The sequence below is a fragment of the Aptenodytes patagonicus genome, chromosome Z (assembly GCF_965638725.1).
Source record: "Aptenodytes patagonicus chromosome Z, bAptPat1.pri.cur, whole genome shotgun sequence".
In the NCBI taxonomy this organism is placed as follows: Eukaryota; Metazoa; Chordata; class Aves; order Sphenisciformes; family Spheniscidae; genus Aptenodytes; species Aptenodytes patagonicus.
Window position 1 is genome coordinate 76,627,246 of NC_134982.1, and position 23,137 is coordinate 76,650,382.

The following is a 23,137-nucleotide window of genomic DNA, read 5'->3' on the forward strand; positions in this document are numbered from 1 at the left end:
ATGGGAAGAAAGTACGGTCATATACTTATGCCTTAATCTGAGACTCTAGACTTGTTGCCACCTTGAAGTACTGTATGTGGAGATGAGGTAGGAGACAAACTAGGCAAGTTGGTTACCTTTTTTTTCATGTCCCAGAGGAAGCAAGAGGAGACAAATAGTATGGAATATCTGTGCAGTGGCTTAGTCTGCAAAGTGACTATTTATCTACAGTGTAGGAAGTTTTAAATATTCCCACGACAAAAAATAAAAATTTTGAGGATGGTAGGGCAGTGAGTAGCTGGAATTCCAGGTATTTGCTTATATAGCACAAGTGTGTGATACACAGTGGAGCATATGAATGAACAGACAACTACAACTTTACCACTTTCCAAAAGAGGTTTGTTATTGTGAAACTCCCCAGCTCTTTTTCCTTCTCAGCCTTTCCTCCCAATGTGCATGATGTTTACAGTCCTATACCACTCTAATCCATCAGACGTTTCTGCAGGGTTTTGAGTGCACTCATGGTGGGAGAGTAGAGTAGTTTGGCAGCTAAAGGAGGAGCTAGTTGAGGCTGGATGCTCTTTTGTGGTGTGCTAAGTCTAAGAGAGGCAGGGGTTCTTGTTAGCTGCTGCTTAGTGGTGTGCTGAGGTCAGGAATGAGTTCTGGGAGACTGAGAATTTCTGATTTGGGTGGGGATGTGGACAAAAGGTATTGCCTGGCAAACTGTATCTTGCTGGCAGGATGACTTGTGCAGAGCTTGACTAAGATGTGAAATCAAGAATAAAAACCCAATGGGATTGCAGGCAAATTTATATTTATATATGGTGACTGTTTGATCACTTCTCTGGAGCAACTTGCTTAAGACCTTGAAGCACAGATTTTCTGGGGGTGGGTGTGAAGGGGAGGGTTGTTCTTAACATCAGCTTTATAATTTTCAAGATAGTCCATGTTTTGAACTCTGCAGCTGTTAAAATGCAGCCTCTGATGTGGCCTAGGGACTCGTGTTGTAGCACAAAGATAATAAAGTAATTTTGAACTTTGTGTGCTGGTTGGAAGAAAGTGCAACAACAGAGTGTTGACCTACTTAGCTGGTGGTTGGAATACTGTCCTATTGTCTGGACTACAGGAATAATCCTGAAGGAGTTACATTTTCAAACAAGCTTATGTGTGGATCTGGAACACTATTAAGTGCTTAAGCACTAGTCTTAAGCCTGTTAATATTGTATCCTATAGTTACTCTTCTCTGGTTTTGCATATTGCTATTTAATGTTATTGAAAAGGACTTAACGGCATTTACTGTGCTTTTTCATCGTAAACGGCATAATTTATTGCACTGTACATGTCTTCTGGAAGTGAGAGTCATGCAAGCAGGTAGAAATGAAGGAACTTGTTACATCTTATGTTAACCAAGATAGCACTTGATTGTCTTAGCACTTCCATCCACTTGCTTTTCACTCTTTTGTAGGCGTGACTGTTTTCACCTTGCAGAATTTTATAGGCTTTGTTTTTACAAATACAAAGGTAGCAAAAAAATGTTTGACTAAACCTGGATAGTCTGTTCCAGGGATTCAGTTAAGTTGCCTAGTTAGTCAGTTCTTACTGCTGACATTGTGGAAACAAACTATTTTTAAAATGGTTAAACAGTTTATTCATCCATATATTAACCTGAATTAATGAGCTGATCTCAATATACAGCATAAGCAAAGACTTAATGTTTTAAAACTGGAACTCTTTTTATAAGGCTAAATGTGATTAGGGACCTCTCTGAATGTAATGAATCAGAACATCATCTTCATTAAATCACTCTGCCTTTCAGCAAGCACTGTGCTTTTTGATGGGGATTAATGCAATATACATTCTCTCACACTTTTCTGCAGAGAAATTAAAATTCACTCTTGTCAGCGATTGCAGTAAGTTACAAGAACCCCGTGAAAGTGTTGGGTCTTGCAAATTGGCACTGGCCATCTACTGATGTGGGATATCTTCTGTGCTTTTAGCAGAGGTAGTGCTCTTTGCTTCCACCTTGGGAGTCCCCAGTCTGCCTGTTTGGCATGTCTTATCACTGCTTACTCTTTCATAGGTGCTTGTAGGTATATATTGCTGTTATGTCCTAGTGATTCTAGGCCAGCTGTTTGAATAAATGTTAATTCTAGTGGAAACTAGTGTGTGTTAAGAGACCTCGAGTAATCTGAAGGTTTCTATAGGCATCACTGCCTTTCACAGTAACTGTGCTGTGAGATTAGTGCAATGTATTTATAATAATCAAGGTGTATTTCAGTAAAGTCTGCCTCAGTTTGGGTAGCAGTGTTACTGACCTGAACACCATGAAGCCCTTTCACTCCAAGGATGTCATGTGGATTATAAGGACCTGGGTATCCCTGCAGAAAGTGGGTACCTCCTTTCAGCCACCACAAGCAGAGTGGTAAGTAATAAGACTTCAAGCTGCAGATGATCCTAACTGGTTCATGGTTGGTCCATTATGTATTGAAGCAGCTAGTATATTGCAGTATAGAAGCAAGACCTTAAATACGTGCAAGGAACTTGCTTTAGCTTCATGTATTTATACTTACCTTGCTGTATGAAAGCACTTTACATTTTATTTTCTTTCATCATGGTAGACTTCAACTGGCAGTTCGTACAATACAAATTTGCCAGGCTGACATCATGTTTCTTTGCGTGCAACTGCAGAAAAGGATTTGTTATGCTATTTTCTATGGATTTTTTTGTCTTCCTGGAGTATGCCAAGTGTGAGTAGAAGTAAGTAGAAAGTTGTAGAAGGCAACAGAAGAAAAATGTGCAAACCTCTAGTTTTAGTGACATAATACTTTAATCCACATGTAAAGGGAAAATAACTGACACAAATACCGGTCAGATCCTGTATTTCATTTTGTGATTCCTTTAACAATTGTAAACCTGTCAACTCCCAGAGTTATCAAAGGCACAGCCATGTTGTCTTCAAGCTCTCCACACTATTGACCAGTTGTTTCAGTTACTTTGTTTTTACCTTTTCTTATTTGAGACATTTGGTAGAACGGACTAAACCAGAAGGAGACCTATAATCTGAATTCTTTCCTGTCTTCTGAGTTTCTGGAGCTACTGAAGATAAAAGTAGCTTTTTTTTCTCCTGGTCTTTCTGGTACCTATGGCTTCATGCAGGTTAAGCCACAGTGCTTTTTGAAATGCATTTGAAGCCTAATGTTGCTGCACAATGGTTATGAAGTCTTGCATCTACAGCAAGATGCATTGATTATTTTCCCCCCCTCTTTTTAAATAAGAAGAGCTTCCTTGCTCTGTATTCTGTATTCTGCTGTATTCCTGTAAGAATTACTTTGTGGGGACATACTTCAGTTTCAAGTAATGAAAATGTCAGCTTCTCTCAGCATATCCTTTTCCTGTGTGTATTTACCAACTACAGTGAGAAACGGCTTGTTTTCTACTGCTCGGTGTTGCAGACTAGTAGTTGTTCTTGTTTCTTAATCACGGCTATTAAAACTGAAAGAAGGATATTCCCCTTTGACATATTTGCAAGGACATAGGTTTTTTTGAGTTGACAGCTAACACTTAGGCTAGGGAAAGAATTTATCTTTTGGCAACAATTTATCATTTTGTTACTGTTTTTCAATTACCAGTTAAGACCAGAAAAAAACCCACATGATTGAAAGCCACACTGCAAGTTAGCTTTTGCAAAAGATGCCCTAGGGGGGGAAAATACTTCTCAGACTTTTCATCATGGCACATTTCAGGATGTCTTTCAAACCTCTGAGATTAAGTAGCAGATAGAGTCTGAAAGAAAAACAAAACAAAACCCCAATGATAGTATGTGTTAATGTGAAGTTTAGGAAAAGAATTTATGTTCAAGTGTCATGCTTGTTTTTTACTTGGATGCACAAATTACTGCATGCTTCTAAACACCCCAGCAGTAGGACAAGATGCTTTATCCACCTGCTTATTATTTAAGGTGACTAGGTGGTACAGTAGGACAGAATATTTAACACTGCTAGCTGTATTCCTGACAAGGAATAAATTGACTGCAAAAGGCAAAACTTCTCAGCTGCATAGAACATGTTACTACTAATAGTGGTAAAAATTAAAGGGTGAAGCCAGCTTTCAAAAAAGTAACTGATTTAGCAAATTCTGTGGTATACTTTTCACCTTAGCATAGTAAGGAGCTTCTACTTGTAATATGACAAGCTAGTTTGTAAGAAAGCATGCTCCCTAGTTCAGTCATTGTTATTTCAAGCAGTTCATGGTTGTCACTAGTTATGTTTGAACACGAGAGGCCGTAACAGGCAAGACTATCGGTGTTCAACCTCCTGTAGTGCCCATAAGCAGACACCTTCCCACGCAATCCCTGCTTCCAAATGTGTCTTTTGGGGTTGAGATTTCCTATTTGGACATGATGTATCTGTTAGTAACCCTCAGTTAATGTCTCTTCTGGCTTACTGAACATCTTTGACCAGGCTCATGTAAATCTTAGCATCCACAATACCCCCACCCTTGACCTTGTCTGCCTGCTGTGGGGAAGAACCAGAGCTGCACTCTCATTTTTGTATCTGACATCAATAAGCTTGTGTTGATGAAGCAGCAGATGATGTTCTTCACATCCTCGCATGTGAAGAACCATGCAAGGTGAAAGGCAAGAGGATGGCACTAAGTTAATAAAAGGGTAGAGTTGAACCTGGCTGAGATAAAACTTCAGTTTCTTTTCCTGAAAAATTCTGATTTTTAGGATAACTTACAGCTCTGTTAATAGCTGTTTAATTACAGACATAATCTTCTTACTGTATGGCAGGATAAACTGTTAAGTACTTTGATTAGTGTTTGATCCTTTTCATTCAGTCTTCAACTTCCATTTTTTCAGATTCAGAGCAATAGCTGAGAAACTGAGTTTGGGAGAAAGAGGCACGAAAGTATCAGATATTGAACTCTAGTAGTGATCATGGTTTACAGGTGTTTTCTTGCAAGCTGCCTAGCTTGCTAGCTCAGTGGTGTATGAGTGTTCAGTAAATAGAATCCATCTACTGGAACTATGAGCAAACTGCAGTTAAATTGGGGATTGCTCAGTGGCTCATGCGGTTTCCCTCATTTTGCTGAAGCTGCTTTTAAAATGCAGTTCAAGCCTTAATGCAAACTTCAAAGGACTGTGAAACTTGAGCAATAATTGATGTTAAAAGTAAATGGGAAGAAAGCAACACTGATGGTATTCTGTGCTTACTCCTTTAGCCCTTCTTGTTAGAGACCATAGCTATATAGGTAGTTTTTGGTATGGTTCTGCAGCAAAGTGAATTACATGTCTGGGTGTGTGCTTCTATCCTTATTCCATGTCAAAATAATACTGTGGTAATCTTGGTGGCTTAAATCAGACATAGCTGACAGCAGTGATTTATGAAGATGCAGTAACTTTTTGAAAAAGAGCTGGTACCAGCTGAATGATCCCCCTATCTTGGCACACGAGAGCTCTGAGGACTTGTCTCTCAGGAGGGTCACCGTGGCATATTGTGGAGCATCCTGGTGTCTTGAATTGCAAATCCAGACAAACAAAAGGTTTGAGTGTTTCTTACTCCTACATCTGAAACTTTTTATCAAACTTCTCATACTCCTGAAGTTGGACTACAGGCCACAAGTGCTGTTGATCTTTCCCGTGGCCACACTGGCTTGCCTTCAGGACACTGTAGGCTGTAAGTACTTGCAATTTTTAGGTTGATCTTGACATAACGCTGTGTCTTTTATGCAGTGCCACTTCTGCTTTTTTGTGCGGGTCAGGGAACACATCTCCACTCTGAAATTTTAGGAGACTTGCGAAAAATTATATGGGTCCATGAGATGAATTCATATGAGAGCCTTTGTATATAGGCTTGTAATGTTGTCATGTACGTTTCTTTTTAACAGCATTCTTCCACCACTGTGTGCAACTTTAGGAGTGATGAAAGGCAGAATAAAGCCTAATGTCAAGTTGCTGTGAACTTGACTTGGTCCTGTTTACAAAGATATGAAGCTGACTTGTTCTTACAGTACTTTAGTGGATCTTTACCAATTACCTTCATACACAGAGACAGAAATCTACAGCTTTAAACAAAGTTATGCTTAGTTTATTGAAAATAGTGTTTGATGTAAAATGAACACTTGCATGGCTGGTGGCAGAAGGTGTATTAATACTCACTGGAAAATGGACTGTTTTCTTTCAGTTAAGGACTGGCTGACATATCTTAAAGGAGTAAAGCACTGAAGGCAGCATACATAGCTGAAGTTAAATTATAAAAAAAATAAAGTCCCTAGTCTGCTACAATTCTTATGTTTTTTTCTGTAGTGTTACAGACATTTGACTTTCAGCTCCTAGACTTTATGACTTAACCTCAGAAGTATGTTCTTCACTGTCATATATTGATGCGAATAGTATGTAATTTTTTTGGAAGATAGGCTTTTTTAGCATTTCTTTTGTGTGATACTGTAGTTCTTGCTGGTTATATTTCTTTAATTCATTATTTTGCCATACAGTCTTTTTTCCAGAAGTTGAAATAGCCTGAAATGTCTGAAACGTCACTATAGTGAAATCAATGACTGTATTATAGAAAAGACCTATTTTTTTTTAAATGCCTACTTATCTTAAATTTTTTTGATTGCCCTTTGTGGAAGGTAAATGCATGAATATGTATTACTTGCTATTGAGATTTTTAATTTTCCAGAGTATGATTAGTGTGTGCTTGTGCAATTTTTTGTACTAGACCATGAAACTAGTTTTATAGCTTAGTGGTATGTTTTAGTTTTCAGATGTGTTGTAACCAAATGTAAGTGTTCTTCTGGGTTTTTTCCTTTTTATTTAATATGTGTATCAGGATGATAATTTGAAATGGAATGATAGTTTTGGGTTCCTTTTCTTCTAAGAATTAGTATTGATAGCACTCAATTAATGGGGCTACTTCTCTTACATTTACCTATTAGGGAGATCAGTAAGTGGAAGAGGGGAGGTGGAACTTACAAACCTAGCTCTGCTTGCTCCTTAAAATGAACCAGTTTGTTTCATAGAACTCACTCACTCTTACCTTATAAGAAGTTGAGTACATGCTGAAAAGGTTTTGAGAGCTCAGCTGATTGTAGTATTCTTTTTGGTTCGAACTTCTTTTGTGTGTGGAAAAAGCGATTACCTGAAATTGTTGATTGTCTATTCTCTTTGGTCTGCAGACCTCACAGGAATGTTCAAGAATTCCAGACGAGGTGCAGGATTAGCTGGGTACTCTGGTAATTTAATCAGCAATTACATCCAAAAGGTAGCTTACTCAGCCCTTGCATTGGGTATTCGATAGCTCTTGACGGGAAGCAGCAGCCAAGGACTCCCTCGTGTGGTGGGTGTGCCAAGCTTTCAAAGGCATCTTGCTGCATTGCTAAAAGACAAGTGTTTTGGTTCATGTGAGCAGGGAGAGCATGTTGAAGTAATGCAAGTAGTTGACCCCTGGAAGAAATGCAGCAGTAGAAACTCTTCTAGTACTGAAGTTGCTGGTTTTTCAGCACCTGTTAGTCATCTGGTAATAATACCATTGTATACTAATGGAGCAGTGCTGAAAAAAAAATACCAGCTGTATTGCTGGTATCTTTGCTTGCCTAAGCAAAGATAAAGTTCTACAATATTGGCTCTGGATTTTGTCAGCCATAGATATTTAGAGAGGAGAATCATGAGGACACAGATTCGGTAGACAACTGGACAGCAGGAGACTTCAAGAGCAGAAGGTAAGTAGGCTTGATACTGGCCAGAAATTTCTGGGGTCAGACTTCATGTTTCTGCCCAAAAAACATTCAGAGAAGACCTAGTAATTTACTAAGATGCTTTAATCAGTCATGAAATAAAACTACCATACTAATCAGCTGCTCTCTAATCAAGATGTTACACAGAAAACAATATGCATTCTTTTTTAGGAGTGATAAAATGTTGCAAGACTACTGAAAATGCAGCACTTGAGTTCACTGTGCATTTGTAACCTCGCAGGGACTTTTCTTATGTGATACAGCTCTCAGTATTTCAGAAGTAGCTTTTGAAAGGGTTTACTTAATATCTGTTAAGTAAAAGCTCATACTTGTCTACCTTTCAAGCCTTTCTTTTAAGGTGTAACAGATTGTAAATGACACTTGAGCACTTCCAGGCAAACTCGTTAACAGGACTGCATAGTTCAGATGACTGAACTCTCTCTACTCAATGCTGCTGGGCTGGATGCATAGTAAGAGAGCTGTTGAAGATGCTGCCTTTGGCACTTGTGTCTGAAATAGTATTTCTTCTTGGTTCTGAGGTGCCTACAGGCTTCAGGAAATGTTCCTCCTGAAACTGAGTGGTAGCTCATAGATTGAAAACATAACAGAAGCATTTTACAGCCATTCTGCACTCCAAGGTCTATTATAAAATAGACTATCATCCTTTGGCCACTGCAGAAGGGAGTAGCTACACAGAGACATTCCTGCATATCTGCCTAGTTACAGAAGTTTTCTCTTGTTACATGCTCTGGTCCCACTTTTTTATTTACATTCACCTGTTTTCCAGGTTTACAGGTATAGTAGTCAAAAGGGAGAGGATCTCTTTAACTTGGCCTTCAAGGAAGCTCTCTGATTTGAAGGCTCTTGTCCTTTCTGTCCTTTTTGGAAGTGCAGCATGGAGGAATTCAGCTGTTATGTGGCAGGTATATTAAAGCTTTAGAAACCAAGCCATTGTCTGTGGCTGTTGCAGCTGCTTCCAGAGAGAAAAAGGAAGGAAATGAAGGTTGGCGAGTATACTTTTTCTTGCAAGAAAAGTTGTCAGGCAGGCTGCTTCCCAGGGAGGTTGAGAGGAGAGGCTATAAAACATCTTAATTGCTGGTCTGATGTGGTTGGGCTAAATGGCCTGGTTCAGCTGTTTGTGTAACTCCTTAACATAACAGTAGAATCTTAATGCAGGTTTGTTGGAAAGAAGAAAACAGGTTTGGTGGGGGTAGATAATTTAGTTTGGAACGTCTTTCAGTTTTTCTCGCATTCCAGTGTAGTTGAATTACTGTTTGGAAATAAGTTCTGGATTTCCCAGAGAAACAGGAAGCTTAGAAGACACAGTAAAAATTATTTGAGAAGAACAAACTACTAAGAGGTGGTAATTATATCCAGATTATCTAGGGAGAGTAAAACCTTTGTCATGCTGTCCTGCACTTGTCTAACTGTTCATTACTATTTTCATTATTACTGCCCTTAGTCCAGTTGAGGTATAAATTGCTGTGTTGGACAGGTGATCACCACTAGCAGTTCAGCCCTTAAAACTGTCAGTCAGTAGATAGACAATAGCAAGGAGACACCACCAGCTTTTAGAGTGCAAACACTTCATTTGAATCTAGAAAAAGAAATCTGCCTCATCTTATAATCAGAATATATGATATCTAAATTGATAACAAAGTGTGTGTGGGGGGTGTATGCAACTGAGAATGGCAGCAGACACTGCAAGAAACAAGGTGTCAAGTTCCCCCTTCAAATGGAGGAGACGAGCTGTATTTACTGTGGAAGTGGACTTCAGGTGAAACCTTTAGACTACAGCAATCAGCAGGAAAATAGGTGACCTGTTGCTCCGCACTCTTACTTGATAGTGTCCTATTAATTGTCCTATCTAGAGCAATCTCTATTCTTATGTGACAGGTCTCACTAGCTGGTCTCCTGACACCGAACTGGGGGATGCCTCAGGACATTTAGGCTGTTTCATGCAACCAAGTGTTTCATGCATGAACACTTCTCCAGCAGAGGACTCTTCTAGGTAGTAAGATGCATCAGTGTTCAGACAGCCTCAGTACTTACTTTTTCTTTTTCTTTCTTTCATGTCACCAACTATCTTGCTTATCTCTCCATTATGAATAATTTGGGTAGTAACAGGGCAATAGGAAAAATTGCCTTGTCTCTAGATCTCCTATTCCTCCCCAAGTTCATGAGAGCTTTGCATAAGTAATTAATGGTGATCAAATGAAGTGAGCTGGCTTGTAATGAGCATTCAATAATTCAGCAGTAACCTCTTTTAGATGGTGTAAATAGCTGTGCCTCATGGAAATGTACAGTGCAGTGTAGTGATGCATTTTTTTATCCCACAATAGGGTTACCTTAAGGAAAAACTAGACTTGGCTTGGATTTTGCAAAACAACCCGTTAAGTTTCTGCGTCTTTGTCATTTCTTCACTTGTGTCACATATCCAGTAGTCCAACCTAAGTCTTCACCATGATTTTTATTTCTAAAATTCAGTTCTTGCAACAGGACTGCTATAATCTGTCTGTAATCTGTCTCCTTAAAAATGTTGAAGCAGTTGCTGGAAATAACCAAGGAGTCCTTTCACATAAGTACAGTTCTAGAGTGAGATTATTCCTATTCAGAAAGTTCAACGTTTTTGTTTTCAGAAGGAGGAAAACATTGTTCTACCAATGATATTAAAAGGGCTCTATTCTGCTTTAAGGAATATTGCTGCTACTTTTAAAAGCAAAACATTAAGAATGTGCAACAGGCATCACTTCTGCCACATCTACTTTGTATGACCATTTCCTCTGTGGATAGCGTCCATTTGACTTTCTCTGAATGTCGTATAACAGAGGATTTTCTTTGGGCTTTTACAGCTGTATTCAGTATTTAAATATGCTTCATTTATAGTAAACAAGTAAACATTTGTGAAACAACCTGGGCAGGATAGAACTAGTTTATTTGTGATTCTTCCTCTGATAAGTATTGTGAATTAGAGCCTGTGCATTTTTAAAGCAAAAAAAGTTACATTTTTCAAGGCACAGCAGTAAATTCAGGAGCACTGTGACCATGGCTATACCTTCCTACTTGCTTATTTCCCTTCTTTCTACTTGAATCTTTTTTGGTCTTTCGCTGACCGGTGCTTGTAAGTCTCTGTCTGCTTTTCTTCCCTAAATACTGAATCACTGTGTTTTTTACTTGCTTCTTACTTAATGTTAAATTATTTTCTCTACACTTTTCTAGTGTGCACGTGGATCTCCACTCAGTCTCTTGAGTAGTCCTTTCAAAGACTGATTAGAATTAAATTGTTTGAAATTACTTTTTGCCCCTCTCCTCTCAAAATCCATTCTGTATATTGACTGTAATGCCAAAAAGTAACGTGGCACTATCTAATAAATTAGTCTTTAATTTGCATCATCATCATACGTGGTGGCGAAGTGATATTTATGAAGCTCATAAACTTGAAACATAAATGGAACAGTTTCCCCTATTAAAGTGAGTAGCATAGTGCTTTCCAGTTCACGTTTTCTCGTAGGCCACATACATAGAGGTTGAACATTTGTCAGTGACCCACTTAGTGGTAGATATAGCATGCCTAGGTTCAAAGAGATGCCTGACTGAAAGGACTTTTTGCCACTTAGGCTTGAATTTGACTTTGTTGCAAGTGTCAGTTACATAAAACATAAAATGTAATTAATGAATATAAACTTTCAAATCATAACCTTTGCTTTAAGTCCTTTGCTGTCTTACAGGCTTACGAGATACACTTCTACTGCTATGTAGGTTTTGTTTTTTTAATCAGATTTTGTTGAAACAAAATTCAAGTCAAACAGCTTTTCCTTATTTATGTCCTCATTCCTTCCAGATCATTTTGTCATTTTGACTTTTTCTACTTCAGGTGAATTCTTCTTTTACCAATGATTTAGCTAACTGTTGTTTTGTTCTGCACCACATTGTCTAATATTCATAGTGTCCCAAGCATAAAATCTAGTAGAAAGCGTACAGAAACAGCTTTTAAACAGTGCTGTGAAACAGCTACAAGAACTATTGAGGAGAAGAAGCTCAGCTGATAGTTTGAGCATGTAACTTCTGAAGTATTGCTCACCTCTGCAAATAAGTGGAGTATTTTCCTTGAAGGTGGTGAATGTTTTCTTGTTACTGGCACAAGTAACTCACAAAAATAAGAAACTCAGTCATTCCTTTCTTTAGGCTAAGCTAAACTTAATACTGTTTATAGGTCTGAGTTATGGAATAAATAGCTGATGTGCACAGATAGTCTTTTTTGTGTTGAGGTTGAGTAGGCCATAATACTGAAGATCTATGAAAGGCTAAACTGGATATTCAGAATACCTAAACACATAACAGTAGACAGAGCACCAGGACAGCTCCCTTGGAGATGTGTCAGAGGTTTTTCAGACTATAGTGTCATTAAGCAGAAGTTGGAAAAACAAAGCTGAGGCAAGAGCCAGATGAAGCTGACCCTGTCTTAAAACAGTAGGAGACTAAGCTGCTTTTTTATATACGTTTAAATCTGAGGATTATTTAACTTGTGGACAGCCATAAGTATACCTTCTGTCTTGCATCACTCTTATGCGTCTAAGTCCACAACATATACTTTATGTGTCTTACTAGACTTGGAAACAAATGTGTGTTCTGCAGGAGATTTGCCTTGGTGAATGGAGTTTGGTGTAGAAGAAGCACAGATGGAAGAGTTCAGAGCTGTTTTCTGACAGTGTTGAGTTTAATCTTTGGCTTCAGGCAATACAAATTAGTCATTATAATTAATAAAGAATGAAGTTCCTGTTTTTTAAATATTCCAAGTGGTGGCTGACTTGGTTTAAGTGCATCTAGCTTCTACCTGGTTTGTCTTGAAAGCAAAATGCTTAGACATTGAGGAGGGAGAAAAAGCTGCACAGAAGGAGAACTTGTTTGAATTATACTGACCAGGTATCTCTCATCTTATTTGAATAAAATTTGTGTGCAATGGGTATGCTGCTTTTTCTCCACCTGAAATCCACAATCAGATGGGACTTCTCTCTGGCTTGTACAGCGGCAGTGGTACTAGCATAAGCTTGGACTGAAGTCCTGTACATCAATGAAACACTTAGGAAGAACTGAGCTTCTAAATTCTTGTAACCCAGTTGGCACTTCCCACCAATTGAGAAAGACCAACAGCTGTCAGACATACTTTGCAATAATTGAGATATCTGATGGGTCATTTGAAATACCTGAATGGTTTGAATAGTAGAAGACTGCATTTTGTGAAACGCTTGTCTGGATTTTCTAGAACTTGGCCATCTGTATATGAACTGGCAAACCTCTTAAACAAGCATCTTCCCTTAAGACAAGCAGGAAGACTTAAAGAGTGGTCCCTCCAGCATCTGATTCCAGAAATCAGGTTCAATTTCCAATTATTTGTATTGCTTGTTGAGAGCCAAGATTCATCTTTCTTATGTGCTTCTGCAAAGACAGTGATTTTTTTGACTGAATTATTGGTAATGTGTAATTGAGCCACTAGTTTTCAGGCAAAATTTCAATCTCTTTAAAAAGTTTTACTTTTTCTTAACCTTTTCAAATATATAAAGCCTTTGGAATGTCAGATCTAAACACCTTTGAATTTTAGATGATAGCCCAAATTAAACAAAACTGAATTAAATAAAAGAAATCATTCACAGGGTCATTGAGGGTGGAAGGGACTTCTGGACATAATCTAGTCAACTCTCCTTCCTCAAGCAGGTTCTCCCTGAGCAGGTTGCCCAGGACCATGTCCAGTCAGACTTTGAGTGTCTCCAGGAACAGAGACTTCACAACCTTTCTGGGTGGTCTGCTTCAGTGTTTCATCACCCTCACAGTGAAAGCTTTTTTTAATTGCAGAATTGCAGAATAAACTTGCAGAAATGAGTTCAAGCTTGTCCTGAATAAATTACTGGATTTTTTTTGTGTAGCTTCCTAAGTTAGTCTACTAATATTTATCAAGCTTAACTAATAGAATGTCTCCAGAAGAATTGGTCATGAATGATATCTTTTGTAATAGCTGGGTATGCTCTTTGCCTACAGTAGTCTGGGTGTTTGTAATATGAAAAATAGATCATATGAAAAGAGAGGTAGTAGAAATAATTTCTGCACGTCTTTTTCTGTTCACTCTGGAATTGGTGAGTGTATGGGGAATGTTGTACATGAAATAACTTTCTCTTAGAGGTTTTAACTTGTTTTAAGGTTGTGGTTTAAATGGGTTGCTTCCTAGGAGATTAATAACACCAAAAATCAGCATTTCTGTATTAGGAGATAAGACTAAAATAAAAGCCATGCACAAGAAGAGACATTCCTTTAAATTGCTCTTTTTTGGAGATGCTGCTGGAAAGAGTTTCTGCAGACAGTGGGAGTGATGGAGGTGACAGGTATAGAAATTGCTCTACTGTAATCAGACTAATAAGGAAAAAGGCACTTCTAGGATAAGGAACTTAGCTATATCTAAGTAGAACTGTAAGTGAATACAGAAATGCTTCTGCCTATTTTCATATTGTTTATTACAGAAACAAAGAATTGATGAGGTTGGAGGCACTTCTGGAGATCGTGTAGTCCTGCTCAGAGAAGGGTTGTCTAGAGCAGGTTGCTCAGGACTTTGTCCAGTTGGGTTTTGGATGTTTTCCTTTAACTTTGCATATATTGACCTTTTCATGGCTTCATCTAGCCAATTTGTTTGTGTGCGCTGTTTTGGGAAGAATGGGGGTCACTTGGGGGGTGGGGTGGCAGTAGTGTCCTCTAACTTTTGGTGCTATGGTGGACTAACTTGTACAAAATCATGAATGCCAGCAGTGGTGGGCTTGTTACTAAACTGTCTCTTGTCTTATTTAATCAATTACAAACTTCCCATCCGTCTTCTACTTTATTTACTATTTAATACAGACTGTATAAATACCATACAAGAACTTGATACAGTATAGGTTCTTTTATATCTTTCCTGGCAATAAATGAGTTTGCCATTTGTGCTTTATGTAATATTGTTTATCCTTTTATATTGTTGTATCTCCAAGCTAATCTTTCAAACTAGCATTTTGTGAATTAGATATATTGGATGCTTCCCTTTGGCTTGTTGACTGGCTTTTGGACCTTGTTGTTTCAGTTTCAAAAAAAAAAAAGTCATCAAGGAGTATGGGAGAGTGTTTCTGAAAAGTTCCGTGCTAATGAAGGACAGTATTACTAAGTGGTATCCTTTTGCTATGTTAATTTTTTCTACCTATTTGCGTTCCTATGCACTAAATATTTTTAAAGGGGTATGCTTAAGGCAGCTAGTTAAGGATGGTGTACTTTAGGTTTTGAAGTTGTCAAGAGATGACTACTGCTAAACTCAAGTGTTTCATAAGAAGTGCTTAGACAGAATACACTGTTAGAAATAGGCTGTGGTTCAGTGATTAAGAGCTAGTTAAAAATGCTTTATGTCCATCTATCATCTGAATTACCAATGCTAAAAGAACCTGAAAATGTTGCATCTCTGTTGGATGATATTAGCTCATGACCAGTTACTTGCACCAGTTGTTTTGAATATAGGAATAAAATGAGCCTTTAAACTCATTGTTACTGAGAGGCTCTGTTTAGTGTGTGAATAACATCTGTAGAAATGTTTGGCTTCAAATTTGGCTCAAATTCTGACATTGAAGTATATTTGAAACACTCATTTTCAAGCACTGGTCCAGAATTTTGCTGTTATACTTTCTATGTTAATTAAAAAGTTCAATAGTGAGTAGTGGATTTTTGATGTTGTCTTAACCTTGAAGCTCCTGCACTTCCTCTAGTCTCTAACAGATCATAACAAACTCCTGAACCTATTTTGCATAGCAATTTAAGTCTTTCATTAATCTGACTGTAGCCATTTCTGAGTTGAACTTAGGGCAGTCCATGGGAACAGAGGAAGCTAGTTTAAAACCACTAACCTTACTGGAAAAATTAGGTGTTGTGGCCTTTGAAACATTGTTATCTGAAGCAGATACTGTTCTTTAATATAAGCAATTTTTGCTCTGTGTGTCTATATAGGTTTTAAACACTGTTAGTTATCCATTGTGTAGCACTGCAGTACTAATGATCACTCTTGTTCCTCTTTTTAATCAGGACAGAGCTTGGGTTATGGTTTTGTGAACTACGTTGACCCCAAGGATGCTGAAAAAGCTATCAACACTCTGAATGGATTGAGACTTCAAACTAAAACCATAAAGGTAGGTAGTGTTAATTATGATTTAAAGAAACTGAAGTGTTTTGACTTCTTGTTGATCAGATGCATGATATGTTTTCCCTTTCCAAGTGTAACTTTCCCTTTCCAAGTGTAACTTAAGCATTCTGCTAATGTCAATAGAATAGACTAGGACTTCATCATGTAGCAGACGGTTAGTCCTTTGTGGTCTGTTTTAAATCTAGAGAGGTAGATCATGATGAAGTATAGAAAATTGTGATTTTTATGTGCTTGATAACATTTTAGATGTGAGCTTGAATTGCTTTAACTGAGAAATTGTGTTGTATGCTTTAGTTGCAGAAATGCAATATTGCATATAGTCTGAACACTGCACTATGTGATTCCTCCTTACTTTCTCAAAGAAGATGGTATAACTTGCTTTTCAATACTCCCTTTTTTAGGCTACTAGTGTCTTGTGTCTCTTACAAATCCTTAAAATCAAATGCTGAAACAACTATTTAGGTTATCTATGAATTACTGGATTCCTAGGGCTCTAGTCTCTAGGTCTTTAATATTTGGGATTCCTGGTTTTTCGTTTGTGTTGTAACTCCTGCACCTCTTGTTTACTAAATTCAGTTTCTTGAATTTCTAGAAGCAGAAATCTTAAGAGTTACTTCTTCTCATCTACTGTTTTATTCCATTATCAGAAGAGTGAGGATATTCATTTCAGCAATTGTTTGGGCTCTGAAGTCTTGAAAGAGAGGAGATGAAATAAATTTTATCAGGGAATGCAGACTTTTGAACATGTTTCACAGGTGTTGGTGCCTGAAGGCAATCCCATGTTCCAACCAGCCCATTCTTCATTAAACAGCAGGGTTTGCTAGCTGATCGCTTGGATGTTGACTGCCCTCTAACTAGGATCTTGTTTGAGCCATAAGATAAAGCTTGCCTCTGAAAAGGTTTGAACTTAAAAAGCAATGCAGAGCCACTTAAAGATGACTGAGACAAAAATAAGATGGCAGTAATTATGGTTAGAATGCCCTACCTGTTCTGGATTCATAAGATTTTAATAAAGTGGATTACACTATTTGAAACTTAAACATACTGCTGTTCAACAAATGGTGAATCATGGCTCACAATAACAATGGATGAAAGACATGGATAGATGCTTTGCTGCAGAAAGCTCCCTATGTGCTTCTGGCAGACTTCTTGCCCACAGGCAGTCTCCCATTTTCTGCTTTGGTGGAAAATTGAGGAAAGTCACTTCATGCTCCAGGTTTTTTGAAGCTGTCTTTTGGGTGATGGTGAGAAAGGGAATGGGTTTGCGTTCCAGTAGTATTGCAGGTACACTGTATCTTTGCATGTAATGTCTTGGATTGGACAAACAAAAAATGCATCTGTCTAGGGTGGTAAGTTGGAAGTGCTGGTGACTATATAGCCAGCAAAAAAGGATGATGTTATAGAGAATCACGCCAGGTCTCCCAAATCAAAATGATAAGGGGGGTATGCAGTGACTTACTTTATGCTGCCAGTCTATGAATTCTTAATCCTCTTTCACCTTGCTAAGTAATCAATGCAAACAGTCATAGCATTTCTGCAACTAAAAATGGATTGTAAAAAAAAGTCTGAGGAAAAAAGTGAAAATGGAGTAGACAGATGTGGGTGATGACACTGGTGCTTTTCCTTTCCTGCCTTCCCAGGACATGAAAGTAGAATTGCAGGTTATAAACAATACCAGACAGTGACCCTTGCAGTGAGACTAAAGCTGATGTGTAAATTTTCAGGGATTTGTACCTTAGATGTCCTTAGCTAAAGAAAATCTGAAATATTTGCATTATTATGAGTGAAAATGATGACCTCTTCACCAAAATAAAGAAAACCTGTTTAGTTAGAAAAAAGTATCTGTAAATGTTGCTTGTTCATGTTACAAGTAAAATTCTGACTCTATCCATATTCAGCCCTGTTTAACTTCAACAGCATCTTTCAGTGTTAGTGTGTGTGACTTGAGGGGAAAAACTGCTTTACTCCCTTCTCCTTTACTCTTCTTCCTTGGACACAAGCTGGGTTTCAGGCCAAGTTTTCATAACTGGATTCTCCCAAGATGTTGTTTAAAGAGACTGGTTTTACTTCCTTCCACACTGCAGAAGGGGCAGAGGCTAGGGATATCCCTAGTATGTTTTAAGACTAAGGCATTTGTACATTGGACAGTTGCTTCTCCCGTTAAAAGAACTAAAATGTCTGTGTGGCAGTGACTTGAAAAGAGACTTATCAAGAGTGTCTGCCTTATCTGTGAACCAATAGAAATGCCCAGCCTACTTTGTGAAGCACTTTGTAATTCACATATTCATCAGATCAGCCTGGAGGCAATACTTAGCAGAGGTAAAGTTGATGTCTGAGGCCTTTGCTGCCTCTGGGGCAACAACTGAGGTGGAGGGAGTCACTTATGAGATCTCAGTGCCAGGACCTAGATGCTTATTCTCTCTGTACATTTTTGGGACTTCTGTAGAAATGTTTAAGTAATTCACTAGATTGATGGTTGAAAGCGTTTGTTTCCTGTTAGTTACAAAACTGGAAGGAACCTTGTTGGTTAGGTGATGGACTCTCACATTGTGGCTGAACTGAGAGTGTTGCCACTCAGAGGGAGTTGTTCTGATCCTAATGTGTGATGTTCTAGATTGGGGCCATGACACATACCTCTGATCTACTGCTTCTGTACTAGTCTGTTAGTCATTGGATATATTTCTCTGATCTCTAAAAAGGGTTGCCACCTACTGTTTTCTTGAAATAAAATATATTGAAAAGGGAGATTTGCAAAATGCTGGCTTAAGTTTTTCTGTATGGGTAGTGATATTAAAACCTATTACCTGATACCTTTTTAAAAAGAACAACATCCTGTGGAATGCTTTATGGAATACTTTATTGAACTGTTTACAAAATATCTTAACCAAATGTCAGATCCATACCTCCAAAACAAGTCATAGCAGTCTTAGTTTTGTCTAACCTGGTGCCAGTTGTGTTGCCTTCTGATTTGACCTGAATATTAAAACTGTGGGGTGGGTATGCATTGATGTTGAAGGCACATCTAGGTGTGTTAGGTACCTGAACCCCACTCTGCTGGGCAATATACCTACACATATTAGATGGTGCCCTCTGTGGCAAAATTCATGGCTTATTTGCAATGTAAACGGGCTTATTTGTATTACAGGTAGCCTGTGAAGTTTGGGCTTCATTTAATTATGCAACTTCAGTGTGAAAACCATTTGTATCATAGAAAAGGTAAAACATCTTCTGTGGCTTCTCTTTTGGAAAGAAGCTGCTGCTGGGAAGCACTAAGAGCCAGTGAAAATGCAGATTTCTGTGCCTGGAGTGATTTTTTTTTTTTCTTACCCACTTGCTTGTCCAGACTTTTTTTTTTCATTTGGGTTGTCCTGGAAAGATCAGTTCTTCCCAAACGTGGAGAACTCAGAGGATCAAACAGCATGTAAGAGTCACTGACTTGCTCACAGTGATAAGGAAATTCAGTGCATGTTTTGTTGGCTTGGCTTCTGCTTGGGAGGGGGAAATCCTCAGTGGCTTCCCCTCCCCTTGCTCCTGGGAAAACTCCTTCCAAAAAAAAAAAAGATACAGGTGAATTTATTGTGGGATTATCTGAACAGGAATATCTTTCAGTGTGGTGTAGAAGACTTCTACATTAACAAGAAAGTATAGTAAGATTCTCTGCCTAAAGAGGAGTGGGCAAACCAATGGCCTGTCCTTGAACTAGTGTAGAGCTGTTTAAGATGCTGAATAGGAGGCAGCTTTTTACCTAGATTATTAGGGGTAGCAGGAGGATACAGGAAAATCTTTTTGGCTTTTCTCTGTGGATGCTAGACTGCTTGAATGATGGACATGGTCTTTTGTGGATCGTAGCTGCCAAGGGGACACTGCAGATGGCAGTAATGCAGTACTCGTTCCTTCCTTGCAAGGTGAACTGGGGCTGAGGAGCTTCCCGCTGTGCTGTCTCCAGCTCTCCAGTGTGAGAGGGCCTGAAGTGGCAGAGCCTCTGCATGCAGAGCGTCTGCATGCAGGAGCTAGCAGAGCCTAGCAGATGGTTTTCTTACTCATTAATGCTGGTGATGCACGCATAGACGTGTATGCAAATACACGTTGGAAAGGGGAAGGAAAATAGTTTGTCCAGGCTAGAGGCCTAGGAGTTGTCCTTTTTTATAAGATAGCATTGATTGTCTAGCTGTATTTTACCTAGCTAGTGCTTCTTAAAAAATCAGATTTAGTAAGGTTTCCTCCTCTTTTAAATTCTTTGGACTACTAGGGTGTTTACATGGGTAATTATCACCTGTCAGGGGAATAGAGATTTAAGAAATATTTTATCTAAAGTATTAAATCTGTAGGTTTCCTTCCCACTCCTTTATAGCTTTGCATATATTAAAAAAAAAAAATCAGGCTTAACATGTAACATTCTGCCAACTTCCTGTTGGAATGAAGTTCGACAAATTCTTTGGCTACAAGCACAGATGCCCTACTTTGCCATCATCACCTAGTTAACTGCCCTACTGTAGAAAGCTGTGTAATGAGAAGAGCTAGTTATGACTTCAGTTGAATGGTGAATGCTGAACTATCAGCTTTACAAATGCCTGAGGAAGTGCAGTACAGCAAGGGAAGACTTGAAGTGAGGGACGTGCCACAACTTCATTAGTGTCCTCTGAGGCAGTGTCCTTAAAACTTGGCATTATGCAATGCAATTTCACTTGGTGCCTTGAACTATTACTTAGATTTACAATAAGACTAATTTTAAAGGAATTATCCTCTAACTTAACTGCTCAAGATCTCCACCCTTACGAACCTCTACCCATGATAGTACTCTTGAAAATGCTGTGTACACTTAATGGAAAATAACAAAATGCTGAAAGAAGAAACATGCTAGTTTGATTTCTCAGTTAGTGCAGCAGGTGGAAGATTAAGATTTTTTTCCTGTCATCACCATTGATACTTGTAGAGGAAAATTTTGGTAGTGTCACTTTTTGTAGTAATTCTTTCATTAACTAATGCCCCTGGGGAGCAATGAAATACATGAGTTGTGTAAAAAGTCTATTAAAATACCAGAGGCTATACCAGTGAGCTCTGAAGGTGAGAGAAACCCTCCTTACCTTCTCAATTTTTTTTTTTTTCTTCTAGTGCTAAAGAACATTGATCTAGTGAGTGGCAAAAAGGGATCCTATTTGAAGGTTTAATTAAAGCTAGTGAGTTTTACTGATGCCATCAGTCAGCAAAGATTGAGAGAAGGGGGCATGGTGTGAGACCATTTAGTGGTCTTGACAGGGTAATTAAATACCTCGGGACTGTATTCTCAAGGTAAAATTGAAGTGCTCTAGCGGATCTCAAGCAGAAGAACAATTTGTCTTGGAACAAAGGTAAAGGTAGGTTTTTTCCCTTAAATTTCTGCAGGAGTTATATAAATGGTAATTATACAATCTTTTAGCTATGTTACCGTTAAAGCTTTGACAGTATTTCCATTTTAAACCCCCTCCCCACCCCAGACATGCCTTTTTACCCCCAGGTAAAATTTGTTCTTCACTGAAACTCAAATCCCCTCAGACTTTGAATGTTACTTAACCAGCTTAAGCTGGCTGCTTGTTTTTCATGTTGCTGAATAATATTTAGAGGAGGATTCACTTCTGAATGCATATTGCTGTCACTTCCTGTAAACCACATCACGGCCACGCAGTTGTTCATTAATGCCTAACCACTCTGAGGAAAATAACACAGCGTGTCAGACTGAACTACAAAATGTGCTAATCCCACCTTCAGCAACTACATAGCTTGTTTTCTGTTTGGACTCCAAGTGCTGTGTTGCAGCTGATTAGTTTCTTGCAGGAGTCTGTCCCTAGGGAAAGCATTTCCTAGGGCAGACCAATGCAGCTTACCCTAAGGCTGCTCGGCAGGTTTGCAGCCAAAAAACTCAGTGGTGCAGTAAGGTCCTTTCTGAGCCTGTAACAGGGGGTTTCCGACACAGAAATGGAGATGTTAGAAGGCGCCAACAGTACTGTATGGAGCTGAAGGAAGACTGCAAACACTGTTCAAAAGCCAAGCTCTAAGCAAGCAAAAAAAGGCAACAAAACCAACAAAAACCTGCTTGTTACTACTGAGACTGCTGCATCTTCCTGTTCTCTGCCCTCCCTATGCTATGCAAAGTCCTTTAAGTAGGATATGGCTTTCTGCATGGGTCCAAAGTGCTGCAAATGCCAGGCATGGAGATGTGTCTGGATTTTTTTTAAATCCAGATAGTTGTTTTCTCTGTAAGAATGCTTTTACTATTGTAAAATATGGCTGCACTTATTTTGAAATTATGGAAGTCTTGAGACAAATTGACCTCTATTAAGCTAGTGACTTTTAAGTTTTTTTACATTTTAATTAAATACTGACTCTGGGTGTTGTTCATCCATCCATGCAGTAATAGTATTTCCTGAAAAGTTGTAAGATATTCCAATGAAGCGATAACTAAGTGGCAATGGATATATGTTTTGTGCATTTCTATAAGGTGTGTCTGTGGAATGAATAATACAAGAGAGAGACCTAAGGGATGTGCTTGCCAGTGTCTGTCAGCAGCAGCAGCTCCCTAGACACAAGCATGGAGAAGTTGAAGTACACTAGTTTCCTTCAGAAGGGAAAACTTGTGAACAGATTCACTTCAGCTCCAAAAATAGAAGGCGCATTGGGGTCTGCTGTTAGGAGATTTTGTTCTTGTTTGTATTATTCCTGTGGAGAGCTGGATATTATCCTATGTACTCTTGTCCTCTAAAGTATGAAATGGTATGGTTTTTTTACTGGAAGTGTCTGAAATTTGTGGTGCTTACACTCACTGGTTGGGCATGAGTCAGGGAGGGAGTGTTGATCAGAATCAGGAATGCAAAGTATGGAGGAAGGACTTGGACCCTATCAGAAAGTGAGAAGAAATTGAAAATGTTTGGAGACTGGATCTCCTTTTGTTTCTTACCTTTTCTTTGTACTTAAATTCTAAGTTAGGTATTTCTTATTTTTAAAGAGGCAATGATAATTAAGCGCAGATTTTAAAATGTTCTTCTATATTAGTCCTTTTAAAGGCAAAACAGCAGAATTGCTATTCTGTGATTGTAATGCATAATTCCCATCTCCTGTTTTAGTATAGAAAGAGATCAGTGAACTTAATTATTGTCTTTCTCTTAAAGTAGTATGATAAACTTATGATAATATAGGTGAACTGTTGCGCTATCTCAAGCATCTCTGGGAAAACCTCTGGTTCTGTTT

The 23,137-nt window shown here is 38.5% G+C and overlaps 1 protein-coding gene across 8 annotated transcripts in view; it reads left to right on the forward strand.

Moving 5' to 3' along the window:
* Positions 1-23,137, forward strand: part of ELAVL2 (ELAV like RNA binding protein 2) — a 107,696-nt gene that overhangs the window by 61,772 nt on the left and 22,787 nt on the right. For all 8 annotated transcript variants that reach the window (XM_076362430.1, XM_076362429.1, XM_076362423.1 and 5 more), the window contains one exon: positions 15,799-15,902. In XM_076362430.1, the coding sequence (XP_076218545.1) occupies positions 15,799-15,902 (104 nt within the window). The remainder of the gene's footprint in view (positions 1-15,798; positions 15,903-23,137) is intronic.